This window comes from Nannobrachium achirus (assembly GCF_963921795.1).
Source record: "Nannobrachium achirus genome assembly, chromosome: 2".
Classification (NCBI taxonomy): Eukaryota; Metazoa; Chordata; class Actinopteri; order Myctophiformes; family Myctophidae; genus Nannobrachium; species Nannobrachium achirus.
In genome coordinates, this window is record NC_137811.1 from 26,658,486 (window position 1) to 26,673,946 (window position 15,461).

A 15,461-nucleotide genomic window follows, 5' to 3' on the forward strand; every position below is an offset into this window, starting at 1 on the left:
TTTAAGAGGACATTTGATTCATGTTTAATTGTATGTGGACCATTTAACTGGCAAATACATGTGTATGTCATGTATACATGTTCATTTGTCCAATATTGGTAACAATTCACGAGTTTATATTGCCGTTGCAGCAGCAAAATAAAAAATAAAGTATAAAGTATTTAAAGTATAGTCTGCCCTATACATACTAAAGTGTAACTTGTTGGGCAGGCTACACATGTATCCATTTGGTTTAATTTGTAAATTAACTTGTTTAGTCCAATAGGGCATTGGTTCTCTTATAATAAATAATTATAATAAAATAATAATAATATTAATAACAACAACACAAATCTTCTCTTCTGGGGGACCCTGGCACCAAAAAAAATCAGATGGGGGGTCCGCGGCCAAATATATATCAACGTGGGGGTCCTTGACACGAAAGGTCTGAGAACCACTAGTACAGGCAGTAAAGGGTATGGGAAGGTGGTATGCATTGCTGCCAGTGCGAGGCCTGCAACAAGTTTCTTGTGTGTGTGTGCATGCATGTATCGCGTGGCGTGTAATTCAACTCTGCTGGATAACACGAGGTCGAGCAAAGGTTCGCCTACTGACCGCTCAGCGTGCCATAAATAATAATGACCATAGGGTAGGCCTATACACATACACACACACACTGTCACACTCGTCTTCTCAGTATGCTCATAAAAACTTTTACTATCCCAAAATACGAGGGACGGCCTCCGCTTCGCAATAAACGTTGTCGCTTCTTCACACACGAAAAAAGGAAAACTGGCCAAAGCAAGGTGTTATTTCAGTGGTCAGGTGTCTTGTCTTTGCAACAGAGGCTGATAGTCTTTTAAAACAGACAGGGAGCATTGGACCGATTTGATGAGTAAAACACATGGTATGGGAGGTGAAGAAAAAAAAACGCATCACCCAAAAGCTCTCTCTCCCTCTCTCCCCCCTCCCTCCAGTGGCGTCAGTTCAAAAAAAGCTAAGGTATGGCAACATGACTGGTGTGTTGCACGCGCGTTTTAGTTATTTTACTGGACCCATGGTATGGCAGCTGCATACCCCTGCCATACCCAATTGACGCCCCTGCCTCCCTCTCTCTCCCCCCCCCCTCCCTCCCTCCCTCTCTCTCTGCCAAACGCAAACAGCCTACTGTCCTTACATCATACTTTAGGTCCGTGTTTCTTGGCAAGATGGTCGCTTCAATTATTCATAGGTTTTCACCGCGTGGGTTTTTATGAATGTTTTTAAACCTGTGGGAGACGCTGCGTGTGTCAGCAGCGCAGTGTAATAAAAACAACATCCAAACCGTGTTCCCAATTCTATCAATAGGCTACTGCATGTATTCACACTTAATCAATGCATAATAGCCTCTATATATCCGATGCAGCACGACCAATAGCCAATAAAATTATGGTCATTTATATCAAGGTATAGACACTATTATACATTATTGGCTAAACCTATATATATATATAATTAATATTGGCAACAGCGTGCTGGTGGTGCAATACGACTTTGATTTAGGTTTAGTGCCTTTACTGTATGTGGGGATGAACTGGTGGCATAAGAAGATAAAGACGATAGTTTGGTTTTGTTGCAATTTTGCAATAAAGTAATCCAATAGCTCGTTTCGTTGGACACAACCCTATAGTCAGGCACTTCCTCCTGCTTTAGATAGAAGATTTGCAGGCTCCCTTGCCTCTGCATCGAGATATCCGGAGAGAGAGTTATTTATTCGGTTAAGGATAGGAAAACAACCACAGACTACTCGCAGCGACATTTCGTGACCCTCGATGAGAAATCATCTAGGCCTATAAAAAAAAGACAACAGTAGCCTACAACAGTGCACCTAATTTAGGCCATAAATACAATGAAAATTATACAACTAATAATCCCACGGTCATTTTTCCTCATTAATTGTTTTTAAATTGTCTTTATCAATTATTGTATTTACCACGCCAGCCGATAAACATTGATGAGTATTAGTAAGATAGCTCCTTCCTCCTTCCCTGTTCCAATTCCAAGCGCCTCCATATGTTCACACACAGTCATCCAGATCAGATCAGATGAGACTGGCAGACAGTGCTGCATGGAGGTTCCTCTGCGACGCTAATTGCCGCGGCTCCGGTGCAGTCACGCAGCCCAGGGGCCCGTGGAGACAGGCCGGGGGAGAAGGTGCCAAATGACGGATAATAATCGGTCTTCCAGGGGCCAGCCTGCCAGCGCGCCGCGCCGGGCCGGGCCGGGCTCCATCATCCATGGATGGATGCCTATTATGTCAAAATAACTGATCTACAAGCTAAAATGTAACCTATAACACAACAACGCCTTGCATGATCACCAGATATTAGGCTACATGCACCGCTGTTTGTTCTCAACATCGGTCCAGAGACCACCAGGGGTCCCAAGTAGTAGCCTATATTAACTAAGTATATTAAGTATATTACGCATAAATGGAACCAAATGGACCCTCGTCCTCGCGGGTCCATTTAGTTACGTTTGCATACCCTCTCAGACACACAACCACTGGATATTGTACAGTAGGCCCATATAGCCAATAGATTTGGGGTCCCAATCCCAGAGATCAAAATAAAATGGGGGTCCGGGGTCGTATACTCCTTTTGGGCTATAGCGCATAATATCCAACTGGGGGTCCTTTAGTAGTAGCCTATAAATGCACCGGTGTAGTATACAACGGCTAATTTCAGCGTCTAAAGGGAACTATTACAGAATGGATGTTCAGGACAAGACGCGGCCCCGGGGGACTTGTCTCAAAACAAAGAGGTGAGGCTGTGGTCCATCATATCATTCATGGTGTGATGTGATGTCCACTGCTCATTGTTTTGGATCATTGTATTCGTGTTTTGGGCTATTTAGCATATTATATAAAATGTATAAATGTGCTATTTATACGTTATGTGCAACGTTATGTTATTTAGGCTATGTTATGATCGTGAAAACGTGTAATATTCTAGAAAAGCTTCCCGATAGATTGCTATTCTATTAAGACTAATAGGACAATAAATTATCAATGGAAAAAAAATCTCAGACCAAAGCAGCCTTTGTTTCCCTTCATAAAAAAACAAAACAAGCAAAATGTAGGATATATGTTAAACATTTTAAATACATTATATAGCTAATAAGGAATTACAATGTTTGCGTCCAAGATCAGATGTATTTACCAGGCCATCAGCTATTTAAGATTATGCTTATGGGTTAATTAAAGTATAGGTTTCTGCTGATAATAAAATATAGTTTAGTGGTCTAAATTATCATGGCCAGAAAATTACAAGAATACAAGCAATAATAATAATGATAAAAATATTATAACTAATATTAATATAATATTATAATATTATATATTAATAACAATATCTAACAACAACATCATCATTAACAACAACAATAATAATAATAATAATAATAATAATTAATGTACTCTTACCTTCGGGAAAAACAATTCTCATTTTCAAGTAACTGGTTGTAAGTCTAATAATGGAAGCCTTATCGAGCTGGGAGGTGATGGCAGAGGGCAGAGGCAACAGTTTGGCCAGCTCATAGAACTCACTGTTCTCCTTCTCCCGTCGAGTCCGGGCCGCATTCTTGGACTTTTCTTTCATTTTAAAAAAACGACCTGTTTTCTTTTTTTCTTTTTTTACTCTCCGTTTTACAGTAACAACCAACAAGCTCTTAGATCATCTCACAACAACCTCTTGCCTTGCGAGCTGTCCCGCAAAACGCCTGTTTTAGTTCTTCTTTCAATCTGATGCGTTGTTGTTGCGTCTCTATCCACACAAACCAAATCCGCAGGAGCGTCTATCAAACGCAAACATTCCCAGTACATGTCCAGGCTATAACGGCCAGTGCCTGGTGGTGGTGATGGTGGCGGGGAGGAGGTGCATTTAGATCCTGCATCATAACGAGGACAGACAGACAGGGGTTGTGGTCCATTTGGTGGAGGCTCTTCAGCACCGGAGGCCTGTGAGGTGCTGATGATGTTGACACTGATCCATCTCCTTCTATATGGGCAGGAACTGTGGAACCGCTGCAGACATGATCCTATAGCAGACGTAAATAAATACATCATGTAAATGCAAAGACATTTATACCACCTTCTCTGCAACATGCATTCTATCACACTGGGTCCCAATTTCTCCCAAACACTGGGTCAGGACTCATTTGTGGGTCGCGGACACATTATGGGCCCCTTAATTTATTTTGCTTCCTAGATTTTGTTTTTAATTATTATTTCAAAACAATAAAAAAACAATAATAAAAAAAAAAAAACATTAAAAAAAAGCCAACATTTTTGTGAAAAAAAAAAAAAACAGATTCAATTATTTTTTTCCTAGTAATTTCATTAAGAAATCTAATAAAAAAAAAAAATCTAATGCCATACATTAGAACACAAATAAGAAGTAGTGAAAATAGCCGATACAAGCTCACAACACGGCAAGAAGCTTGTAGATCTGCTGTTTTCAGTTTTCAGTTTTCAGTCCGGGACCAAATGTCTAATGTGTCTTTTGGGTCTCGTCTCGATCTGAAAAGTTTGAGAACCACTGATCTAGTGAGCTCATGAACGCTGTATAGTGCGCTTGGCCGACTGTGTTGTGTCCAAACAGCATGTTCTGCAGCTGAAACCAAGCAATCATCACCACCAGACCATTAAACATAGGCTGTAAATCAGTTCGTTATTAAATCAATTCACAGTTTTATTTCTCCCCGCGACTGCACAAGAACTCGTTTCCCCCCCACACACACTTAGGCTATAGCCTATAATATATCAGTTCATGTGAAAACATTTAGTAATGTCAACTTACCACACACGAGGCTGTATACCTGCAAGCAAATCGTGGAGAATAACAGCTCAAGTCTCCGCCGGGTCCTTAATAAAAACACATAGCCTCAATCCCATTCTTTAAGCTGGAGGGCTCCTTAGCAGAGCAAGGCTCGCCTCGCTTCCATCATGTGTGTTTTTATGGGATACGAGTGCATCAAAAATAGTTTTCCAAAGCCTCCTCAGATCAGATGTCCACTATAGCGATCTGTGTCTGTCTCTCTCTCTCTCTCTCTCTCTCTCTCTCTCTCTCTCTCTCTCTCTCTCTCTCTTCTCTCTCTCTCTCTCTCTCTCTCTCTCTCTCTCTCTCTCTCTGGTGGAGATTTGGAACAGCCCACCACAGCAGCCATCTCTGCTCTCATTGGCCAGTACGCCGTCTAGCCCGGTTCCCTATTGGCTGATGCCGTTTATCAGTGGGTCTCAAACTTTTTCATGTCAAGCCAAGGACACCCAAATTGACACATATTGGCCCGCCGCGGACCCCCATTTGAAAAGATACGCTGCAGGGACCCCCATAAGAGAAGATTGTTTACGGCTCCAGCAGTGATTCGCAACCATTTTAATTTCAAGGACCCCCAGCCCAGTTTGACATGCATATTACTGCAGCTACGGACTGCCATTTAATGGCATTTCTATCTCTGAGGGTTGCAACCCTCTGAGACCCCAATTTATATTCTAAAATCAATATTAATTTAAATCTGTGTACAAATGGGGGTCCATACACGCTTTGAGTTACAGACCCATAAGGGTCCATTTGGTTCCTATCATCTAGCTGGGGACCCCATGGAACTCCCTCAAGGACCCCTGGGGGTCCCCGGACCCCAGAACCAATGTCATATATAAACGCGCCCGGGATTCAGTCAGAAAAATGTGGGATTTGCTGGTAGAATCAGTGATCAATGTTGAGGCTATTTGGATAGGCCTTCCACTTTTCACAGTAGGCTATATTTTTACTTATACTACATCTTGACTAGGAGGACCATAGGCTATAGTAGAGTTTAGCTCCACTACAAGTTGTACACTATTTGAAAACTTTATAGTTACTATATGTACTGACTAGTTAGGCCTAGATTTTGATTATTACTATTACAAAACATATATTAGCCATTTGAAAATAGCCGATCTACAAGCTCACAATATATGGGTCACTATGAGAAGTATTGTGACCTTGTAGATCTGCTATTTTCAAAAGATTTTAAATACAATATACATTTTGAAAACTCGGTTAATGGCTGCATAATTAGGCCTACTCTGCTTATAATGAGTAAGTTCTTATTTTACTACTACTATAGACCTACTACTACATACTACTACAATACTTTAACTACATTTACCTACTACTACATACTACTACAATACTTTAACTACATTTTTATACCAACACTTTTGTATGGGCTACTCCAGTAAAAAAAAAAAAAAAAAAAAAAAAATCTGGACTTCTTAGAGTATATTATGTTCCGCCGCCCGGTATTGATACTTTACTTAAGTAAAATTCACGTGGTTTGAATCCACACCTCACGCCGATTCGGAGGGAAATTAATCAATAAACAAATAAATCTGTCTAATAATAGCTCAGATAGGCCTGTTTGTTGCTCGGCTTTCATATCTCGTGTATAGGCCACTTATAGCCTATAGGCCACTTTAAGTCGTTGTAACACTTTCATATCCAATGTTGAAATGTTACAGCATTTAGACTTGACATTTATTTTATTTATTTATTTGTCTTTTCAATGTTTTTCTCCCAATGTAATCTTAATTACAGCCCTATTCCCAATAGAAACATTTTCTCTAAACACAAGACGTTGCATAATACGATCTGTTGTTCAGCATAGTTAGCTATTTATATTTTAAAAGGAATGGAAATGCAATTCAGAGCAGAGTAGCCTATAGCCTATATAGTTAACCTACAATTCGGATAAACAAGGCCATTCACCTGATCAACGCTTAACACAAATAGGCCTATTTACACGTGAGATGTGTGTGTGTGTGTGTGTGTGTGTGTGTGTGTGTGTGTGTGTGTGTGTGTGTCGGAATTGACAAACCTGGGGTGAATTAACAATCATAATTCCCTGTAAACCAACATTTAGCAATTTCTAAGCACTGACCTTGACCCCATATATATATATATATATATATATATATATATATATATATATATATATATATATATATATATATATATATATATATATATATATATATATATATATATATATATCACACACACACACACACACACACACACACACACACACACACACCATGTTCTATATTATTTTCCCACTAGGTAAACAACACTAGTCGACAGTTGAAAGCACATGCGGTGCCAATAAAGTTTTCTGCCGGGCTAAATGTCCATTTACATGTAAGTTAGTCTTCAATAGCGCGCATGGGCAGCACGGCCACACTTAATACTCTCTCTCTCTCTCTCTCTCTCTCCTTCCCCTCTATCCGTGTTTGTGTCACTTTGGACACGGGTGAACTGGTAATAGGATATCACCCGCAGTGAGCGAGCAGGATAAAATCACACAGGATCCACTACGCGCACGGAATGGTTGACGCTGGTTTAACCTTTTCTTAAATCCAGAATTTGCTGCTAATTAGACGTCTCGCCTGTGGATGGGAAAAGGCAGAAAATACTCAAGAAAGAAATTCCCAGTCAGAACGGAATCAAAAGCTGGTGATACCCCCCCAGAATCAAACCCAACGCAGTTCGTCAATTAACGACTGAGCCAATTAAATCCTAGATGGGCCTATTTTTAGAATTCCGATGCCTTTTCCTCTCTACCCATAGATAACAGGAATATGAGACAGACATACCTTGGATCAAGACTATCATAGATGTACAGTATGTATTCGAAGATAGATATTTATTTTCATATGCAAATATCAAAATCGATCAAATATACATTAGTCTTGACCCAAGGTAAAACAATGTGCTAAAATGCGAAATGGCAATGTAAATAAAACATGGAGGGAGATTAATATCATTGTTTGGCTATGGTATATGCCTGGGGAAAAAGCATGATCTGCTACAGCAATGGTTAGCATCAAACCAAAGAAGAAGACACAGGGTAGATCATTATATAACTTGAATGATACAAGTAGACTACAGTCTCAGCCTGAAAACTGGTCAAATCTGTGAAAGGCCTTGGATTCCATTCATGTGCAATGAAATGAGTGTTACAGTAACAGTGTAAATGACTCAGGGAAACAGAAGCATTAGGATATAAGTAACTGGGTCTGCCTATAGCGCTCGCACGCACCCGCACACACACACACACACACTTCTCAAACCACAGGATCCAGGTCAGCATGATGACCTGTATCATCGTTGCCATATAAAAGTGCATGAGGCAGCTGTCAGGAATGTCAACTATTTAGTTTCATAGCAGCCTTACTTCTCCCCAGAATCACTTACTGTACATGGAAACTGTGCTCCATCTTGCATCGATTGATTGATTGATTGATTGATTGAAGACTTTATTAGAAGTTTGCATAGGAAAAGGTACAGTTTCATGACGGTACAGTTCACTGGTACAAGGTCTACTAAAAGGAGATCCATGAAAAGACTAAGCTTATTTCCACTGGAAACCATTTAAGTATCTCATATAACATTGAATGACAGACAGATAGAACACAGTACTATGCAGTAGATATGTAAAGAAAAACTAAACAAAGACAGTAATTCTTAAACAAACAGTATATACAAAGAAGGGGCAGGGGAGGGTAGGGTTGGGGCTAGGTTCATTATTACCAGTTGCGAACGGCTGCTGCCTGTAAGTGGCTTTTCAGGGCAATTTTAAAGGATGCAAGTGATCCACACTCCTTTATGGCCTTCGGTAAGGCTTTCCACATTTTGGTGGTATAGCAGAAAAAAGAGTTTGACCCTTTGTTGGTTTTGACTCTGGGTTGAAAGTGATCTGTGGCGCTGCCTCTGGTGTTGTAATTATGGACATCCTTAATGTTTATAAAGTATTTTGACAGGTACTTGGGTATCATAGTGGTGTAGTGTATCTTGTACACCAGGCCCATTGCAAGCTGCTGTACTCTGTCATCTACTCTGAGCCACCCCACTCTTAATTGGTGAGTAGCGGTGAGGTGAGTCTGATAGGGAAGGCTAAGCAGGACCCTAATTAGTTTATTTTGGGCTGTTTGGAGTTTAGTTTTCAGGGCTTGTGGGGCGTCACGATACCATACGTGGACTCCGTAGTCAAAGAGGGGCTGGATTATTGCACCAGCTATGGTCTTCAGTGTGTTAAAATTGACCATCGGGGCTATCCTCTGTAGGAAACGAGTTCGTTGGTTGATTTTATTTATTACTTTAGAAGTCATCTTTTCACTGGAAAGATTAGCTTCCAGGATACATCCTAAGTAAGAGATTTCGTTTTTTCGTGTTATGACCTTGTCACCCACTTTGATTGTGAAGTTATCGACCTTTTTGAGGTTATGATTTGTTCCAAAGAGGATGGACTCCGTTTTTCCCAGGTGAATTGATAATTTGTTGTCGTTAAGCCATGTACAGATCTTACTTCGATTAAAAGACCTGAGGCAGATTTTACTAAATGTAATGCCATCTAAATCAGTAGTTCTCACACCTTCCTGTACTGCAGTTTTTCAATTTAGCCAACGTAAAATCTTGTTTTCCAGGTTTTAGTGGGTTAAAATCCGTTAAAAAGGATTTGTTGGCGGGCTGTAAAAACATACAAAGGACACAAGACAAATGTAAATCCTCGCCATGACATTTTTTTTATTGTCACAAAAGAATATCAAAGCAGAGTTGGAAGTCACTAATGCAGACAGAGGACAGCATGACTGGCGCTAAGAACCAGAAGAAAGAAACAACAACAACATAGGATTGTGTCTTGCACCATAATTTAGTTTCCAAAAGAACAACCACCAAAAACCGGCGCATCCCACCAAATCATTAAAAGTGTACCATTTCCTCTGAACGGCAGTTTAATGTGTGTGTGTGTGTGTGTGTGTTGCCTCGTCTCGTGCTATACCTCCGCTATTTGGTCTATCCATGGCAGTTTGATCTGTTTCTAGGGAGCCTTGAAGGTGGGGGGAAGGAGAAGATAATATTTCACAAAACAGATGTGACAGTTTGGCACTCCTGAAGTGTAGAAGCCCCACAGCAGGGAGCCATGTTTCACACACCTGTACAGAATTCCACCCCGGGCAGCCTAAATAAACCCATTTAGGCCTATGATTATTGACTGCTTTAACTATTGAAAAATAGCAGATATACAAGCTCACAGCGCGGCACCGAGTGCCGCGCTGCGAGCTTGTAGATCTGCTATTTTTTTAAAAATCATGATTTTTTTCTTTGCAAGTCTTTGAATATATCTATTTACAAGCGAACATTTGTAACTTAAATATTTGCTTCGTTCTGGGGGGTCCCTGGAACAACATATTTTGAGATGGGGGGTCCGTGGCTAAATACCTGTAATTTTGGGGGTCCTTGACATGAAAAAGTTTGAAAAACCACTGATTTAGAGGAAGGATTTAGAAGTCGGGTCAAAGATTGGGTCAAAGATATTCAAAGACTTGCACACATTTTCACGATTTTTCAAAAATAGCAGATCTACAAGCTCGCAGCGCGGCACTCGGCTTGTATATCTGCTATTTTTTCTAAAGTTAAAGCATACAATAATGGTTAAAGTGGTTCAAATCTAACGCGACTCGGGCGCGTTCCAGGTATTTGAGAGATAAACTCCATCTTTTCCGTTTGACACAGTGTAGCCATGTTTTATTCCCCCCCTCCCCCTCTCTCTCCTAGACACGCAAATAATCTTCTTCGTCTTATTCTCCTTCTTCGTCGTCGTCATCTTCAACGTCTCAATAAAACATCTTATCTGGCTCCGCTCTTAAAATCGATATGATAAGTATATCAAACCCATTTATCGTCATGTTTGGTCAAACCCGGGACTCTTGCCCGGGGGATTTCATGGCCTTTCATAAGCCGTCCAAAGTTACTTGAGTGATCATGCGAGCGAGAGGCGATGCCGCCACAAAATAGAAATTTATTGAATTATCAATGGTGATGCAACTTGCTTATATAGCGCACAGCCTAGCCATAGATTGGTCACGGCTGTCTGGTTTTCTGGCCGTCTATCCATCTATACTTTTCTTTGCAGGGTTTTCCACGGCATCAGTGGTCGCTCTCTAAGAGCATTAAAGTGCGGTAGAAGAGCCAAGGCAAGGGTTTTACAACTCTCAAAACCCCCAAGTACCAAAATCCCTTTGGTGCTGAACACACATGAAGAGAAAACAGCCAGCTCTCAGAAGTTCCTCTGATACTTTTAATTAATAGACGTGTATATCATATCGTCGTTGTCGGGTGAAAACCTTGTATGTCCAAAACCGTTCGTTTTTCATTTTTCATTTTACAAATTATTTAAACTAGTGAAAACAGCCGATCTACAAGCACAGGCCTCGCACCGCGAGGCGTTGTGTGCTTGAAGATCTGTTGTTTTCACTACTTTTGTGCAACAGCCTTGTACGATGAAGCAGGGCTTTACTTTGCAAAAGAACATACACATTTGAAACTTGGAGATACAAGGTTTCCACCCGACAACGACGATATATACACGCTGAGGAAGGCATGAAGGCGTGACGCCGAAACGCGTCCGTGTATGCTATCCTTGCATCTATGAATTAAAAGCACCACAAGGACTTTGGAGTGCTGGCTATTATTTTCTCACTGTGTATCTTTGTGAGCCGCGCACCCGACAAACTGCATCACACCGACAGAGTGTGCTCATTTTTGTTTCTACGTTGAACACACATGAACCGAACTCTAGATCTCTCTCTTGGTCATCGCAGCTGAAGACCTCCACCACACCAGTCCCCCACCTCATACGCCAAGTGCTATGCCCGCTTTGAAGCAGACGCAGTGCCATGGGGTGGGGATGATGCCCCGTGGTGTCATTTGAGTTTGGACGCGTGGCTCTTGTCGTCCGACACCTCGCTGTTGACCTGGGCGGCGATGCTGGCGGGGGTGACGTTGAGGTGGATGTCATACTGCTGGTCCAGGCCCAGGTAGCTGTCACTCATCAGGTACAGGGTGTAGATACACCTGCAAACCAACATTATGCAAAGGTCAGGACACACCACTGAACATGTTTGTGTTGTCTCATATAGGGCTGTCACGATTATGACATTTGACATGACGATTATTTGTCCCTCAAATAATTGCGATTAACGATTTAATTGTGTTTTTGTCAATGACATTTCTGTTTGGCCTTTAGGCTTTTAAGTTGCACATGCTAGATATGACACATCACCTAAATATACAGAGAAATTACTGACATATTTGACAACTTTATACTTAAAAAAGAACATTGATAGTGGAAATAGCAGATCTAAAAGCTCACAACGCGTCGCTTGTAGATCTGCTATTTCCACTATTTTTGACTTTCTTTTTAAATATATGAACGTTTTTCAACATGGAAACGAATATGACGATTATGAAAAATAATCGCGATTATGTCAAATAATCACGATTAGACGATTATGTAATAATTGTGACAGCCCTAGTCTCATATCTTTGCTGTCAGGCAGAACACTCAATTGTTTTTATTTCTTTTAATGAATTAATGTCCTATTTGATCACACAAAAGCATCAAAAGTAGCAGATCTACAAGCTCGAAACGCAGCGTGTTTGTGCTTGTCCATCTGCTACTTTTGCTGTTTTTGAAATTTAATCCTGAAAGTGAAAAGTAACAGTTTTGGACATCCATTTCGAGCCGACACAGACGTTATGTGGACCACAATAGAAACAAGCTTCAGTGCTTTTTTGGTTCTAATCCGCATTGGCGCTCGAGATTATTTTTGTATTATTGCCAAGATGTATAGATATAGATCTATCAGTTGGTCTCAACCTCTGGACCGGGGCCCACTGGTGTTGCTGTGAGGATATTGCAAGTGGGCCCTCAAATACTTGACAAAACACTAAGATCTTAACTCATTCCCTGCCAGGCCCGATAGTCCCGAGAATTTCCTGTTTTTGAAAAAAATAAATAAAAATGTAGTAGGCATGATAGCAATCGCGAAATTGCATGTTTAACTCCCATCTTTCAAACATGGCAGCCATCTTTGTTTACATTTTAGGAAAACATAATGGCTGCTAGTTCATGAATGCCTGAACGGATTTCCATTCAGATTTTTTAGTTTGAAAGCTGTGAGCAATGTACACACATGTGGTGCATGATCTAGGCATGGGTGTGTATGATCCGTGCACTATGAATTACATGGAAGTCTATGGAGACAGAGGCATATGAGAGTACGAAGGTATTTACAAATGGCGGGGAATGTGTTTTAATGATAACATAACATTAACCCATTAAACCTGAGGCCAATTCTACAAAATGCCTTCTAAATCAGTAGTTCTCACTCTTTCAAGATTTGTCAAGCATTTTCAAAAACATCCGATGTACAAGCTGTGAGATTGTATTCGTCTTCATATGAAGTGAACAATTTTATGGCTCTCATCGCAGGCTGTCTGTCTTTCGCCATACTCCAAATGTCTGCCCTGTATGTGCCTGTGGAGTAACTAGTGAGTGAGTTACTGTACAGCACCGTTGTGCCTATTCAGAACAACCGGTGGAGCGAGAGGGGAGTGCAAGCGACACAAGTTACCATCTGTTTCCACACAGTGTCAATGTATGAATGAATGAACCATTGTAAAGCGCTTTGAGCACTTGGAAAAGCGCTAAAATTTACTGAATTTCCCCCTTGGGATAATAAAGGTATCTATCTATCTATCTATCTATAAAAATGCAATTCATTAGTAACTGAGAGCACGAGTGCCGAGGCTGAATTTACACGTCGTCCCACTCAACCACCTGAGCCTGATTTATTCGCCATGTCATGACTGCGTTGCATAGCGAAAACAGCCGACCTACAAGCTCACAATGTGTCGCGGATGCAACTGCATTGTGAGCTTGCTGTTTTCTGTATTTTCAAAAATGGTTAAAAGTGGTTAAAAGTGCTCCTCTTATTGCAACAAAAGCTGTTTTTCAATTTCCATAACCGTGTGCGTGGGAACTCGTGGAGGGAAAGTAACGCGTTTCTATTTGACTTATGTCCTACTTTCCAGTCTACTTTGGGGTGTAGCAGGAAAGGTAACGTGTCATGTCTTACTTTCCAGTCTTCTCTGGGGTGTAGAAGGCCACGGAGCAGGCGCTCCGGTTGCGGACATATCCCAACCGTTTGACGGCCAGCAGCTCCCTGCGGTCCACTTCTCCCAGGACCAGGAACCAGCCCTCGTCTTTCACTTTAGGGAACCTGGGGGCCTGGGCCTTGCTGTCCTGTTTCCTCTGGAGATAGAATACGATTCAAAATACATATCAAATAAACACGTCTGAAGAGTCCTGAGATACTACAGCAGGGTTCCCCAATAGGCGGCCCGCGGGGGGCTACTGTCTGGCCCACACCAACCCCAGTAATAATGGTGGTATAAAAGCACAGTATATCATCGTTGTCGGCTGGAAATCTCGTATCTCCAAATTTGTACGCTCTTTCACAAATCGTACAAGGCCGTCGCACAAAAGTAGTGAAAACAGCAGATCTACAAGCTTGTAGATCGGCCGTTTTCACTAGTTTAAATCATTTTAAAATGTATAAATTCAAAACGAACGGTTTTGGACATACAAGATTTTCACCCGACAACGACGATATCTGAACTGTCGCTGGAGTAGCAGGAACGCCGCCATCGCCCCCTGCAATGTTGTGGCCCTCGGCTTGGTACCCTAGACATAATTCGGCCCTTGGGGAAAACTAATTGGGGAACCCTGTACTACAGGTAAGAGAGGGTTTATGAATAAAAATGAAGTTGTTGCGGCCACGTCGTGTTTCACCGGGTGGGTGAGAGATACAAGTACTCGAAAATCACATTTGTGTATAAAGGATGAATATGATCCTCACCAAGATACGTATGCAGGGTATCTGCACATTTCTGAAGTTACACTTGAATGACTTTTAAGACCTTTTAATTTTTTATACTAAATTGGCCAAATTGTCAAACATATGTAAGAAAGAGGCAAATGTGAAAATAGCCTATCTGCGAGTCACAATATTTATCAGTGGAACTGAGTCAAACTAAATGCCTACAATTCCAAGTGCTTGTCAGGGTGGGGGGGTCCCCTGTTTAAATATGATTATTTCAAGGGGGGGTCGCGGCCTGAAAATGTGGGAACCCTTGCTGTGGCTATCTCTTGATTAATCGATTAGACATGTTTTTTAATGCTTTCTTCCATCTCCTTGTAAACTCCAGATGTAACCCTTTAATTCTGCCAGTCAACTTTCAACAGCCAGTAGCCACCATTACAAAACCCTTTAATTATGCCAGTCTATACCTTTAGCCAATAGCCACCATTACAACACTATAGCATGTTCAGCTCTCAACCTCAATAACCTGAAAAGGCTGTTTCTCTCTCTGCATGACTGCACACTGTAAACACATATTTTACCCATTTGTTAATTAAATCAACTCATCAATTAGTGGAGAATTACCCATGGTTATTAGTTGACTAAGAATGTCTTCAGTTTGAGCACAGCCCTCTACAGCAAACCGGTGTTTCCCAAACACTGAGTCGTGTCCATTGTTGGGTCTCACACTCAA

General features: G+C 41.1%; 2 protein-coding genes across 2 annotated transcripts in view; both read right to left on the bottom strand.

Moving 5' to 3' along the window:
• Positions 1-3,617, bottom strand: part of sim1a (SIM bHLH transcription factor 1a) — a gene marked incomplete at both ends in the record, with an annotated part of 35,472 nt that extends 31,855 nt beyond the window's left edge. Inside the window, one exon of the mRNA XM_080751633.1 lies at positions 3,443-3,617. Within this exon, the coding sequence (XP_080607759.1) occupies positions 3,443-3,617 (175 nt within the window). The remainder of the gene's footprint in view (positions 1-3,442) is intronic.
• Positions 3,618-9,564: 5,947 nt separating this feature from the next.
• Positions 9,565-15,461, bottom strand: part of ascc3 (activating signal cointegrator 1 complex subunit 3) — a 296,191-nt gene continuing 290,294 nt past the window's right edge. The window contains exons 42-43 of the mRNA XM_080751624.1: positions 13,982-14,157; positions 9,565-11,915 (exon numbers count right to left, since the gene is read on the bottom strand). Of these exons, the coding sequence (XP_080607750.1) occupies positions 11,765-11,915; positions 13,982-14,157 (327 nt within the window). The 3' untranslated portion in view covers positions 9,565-11,764. The remainder of the gene's footprint in view (positions 11,916-13,981; positions 14,158-15,461) is intronic.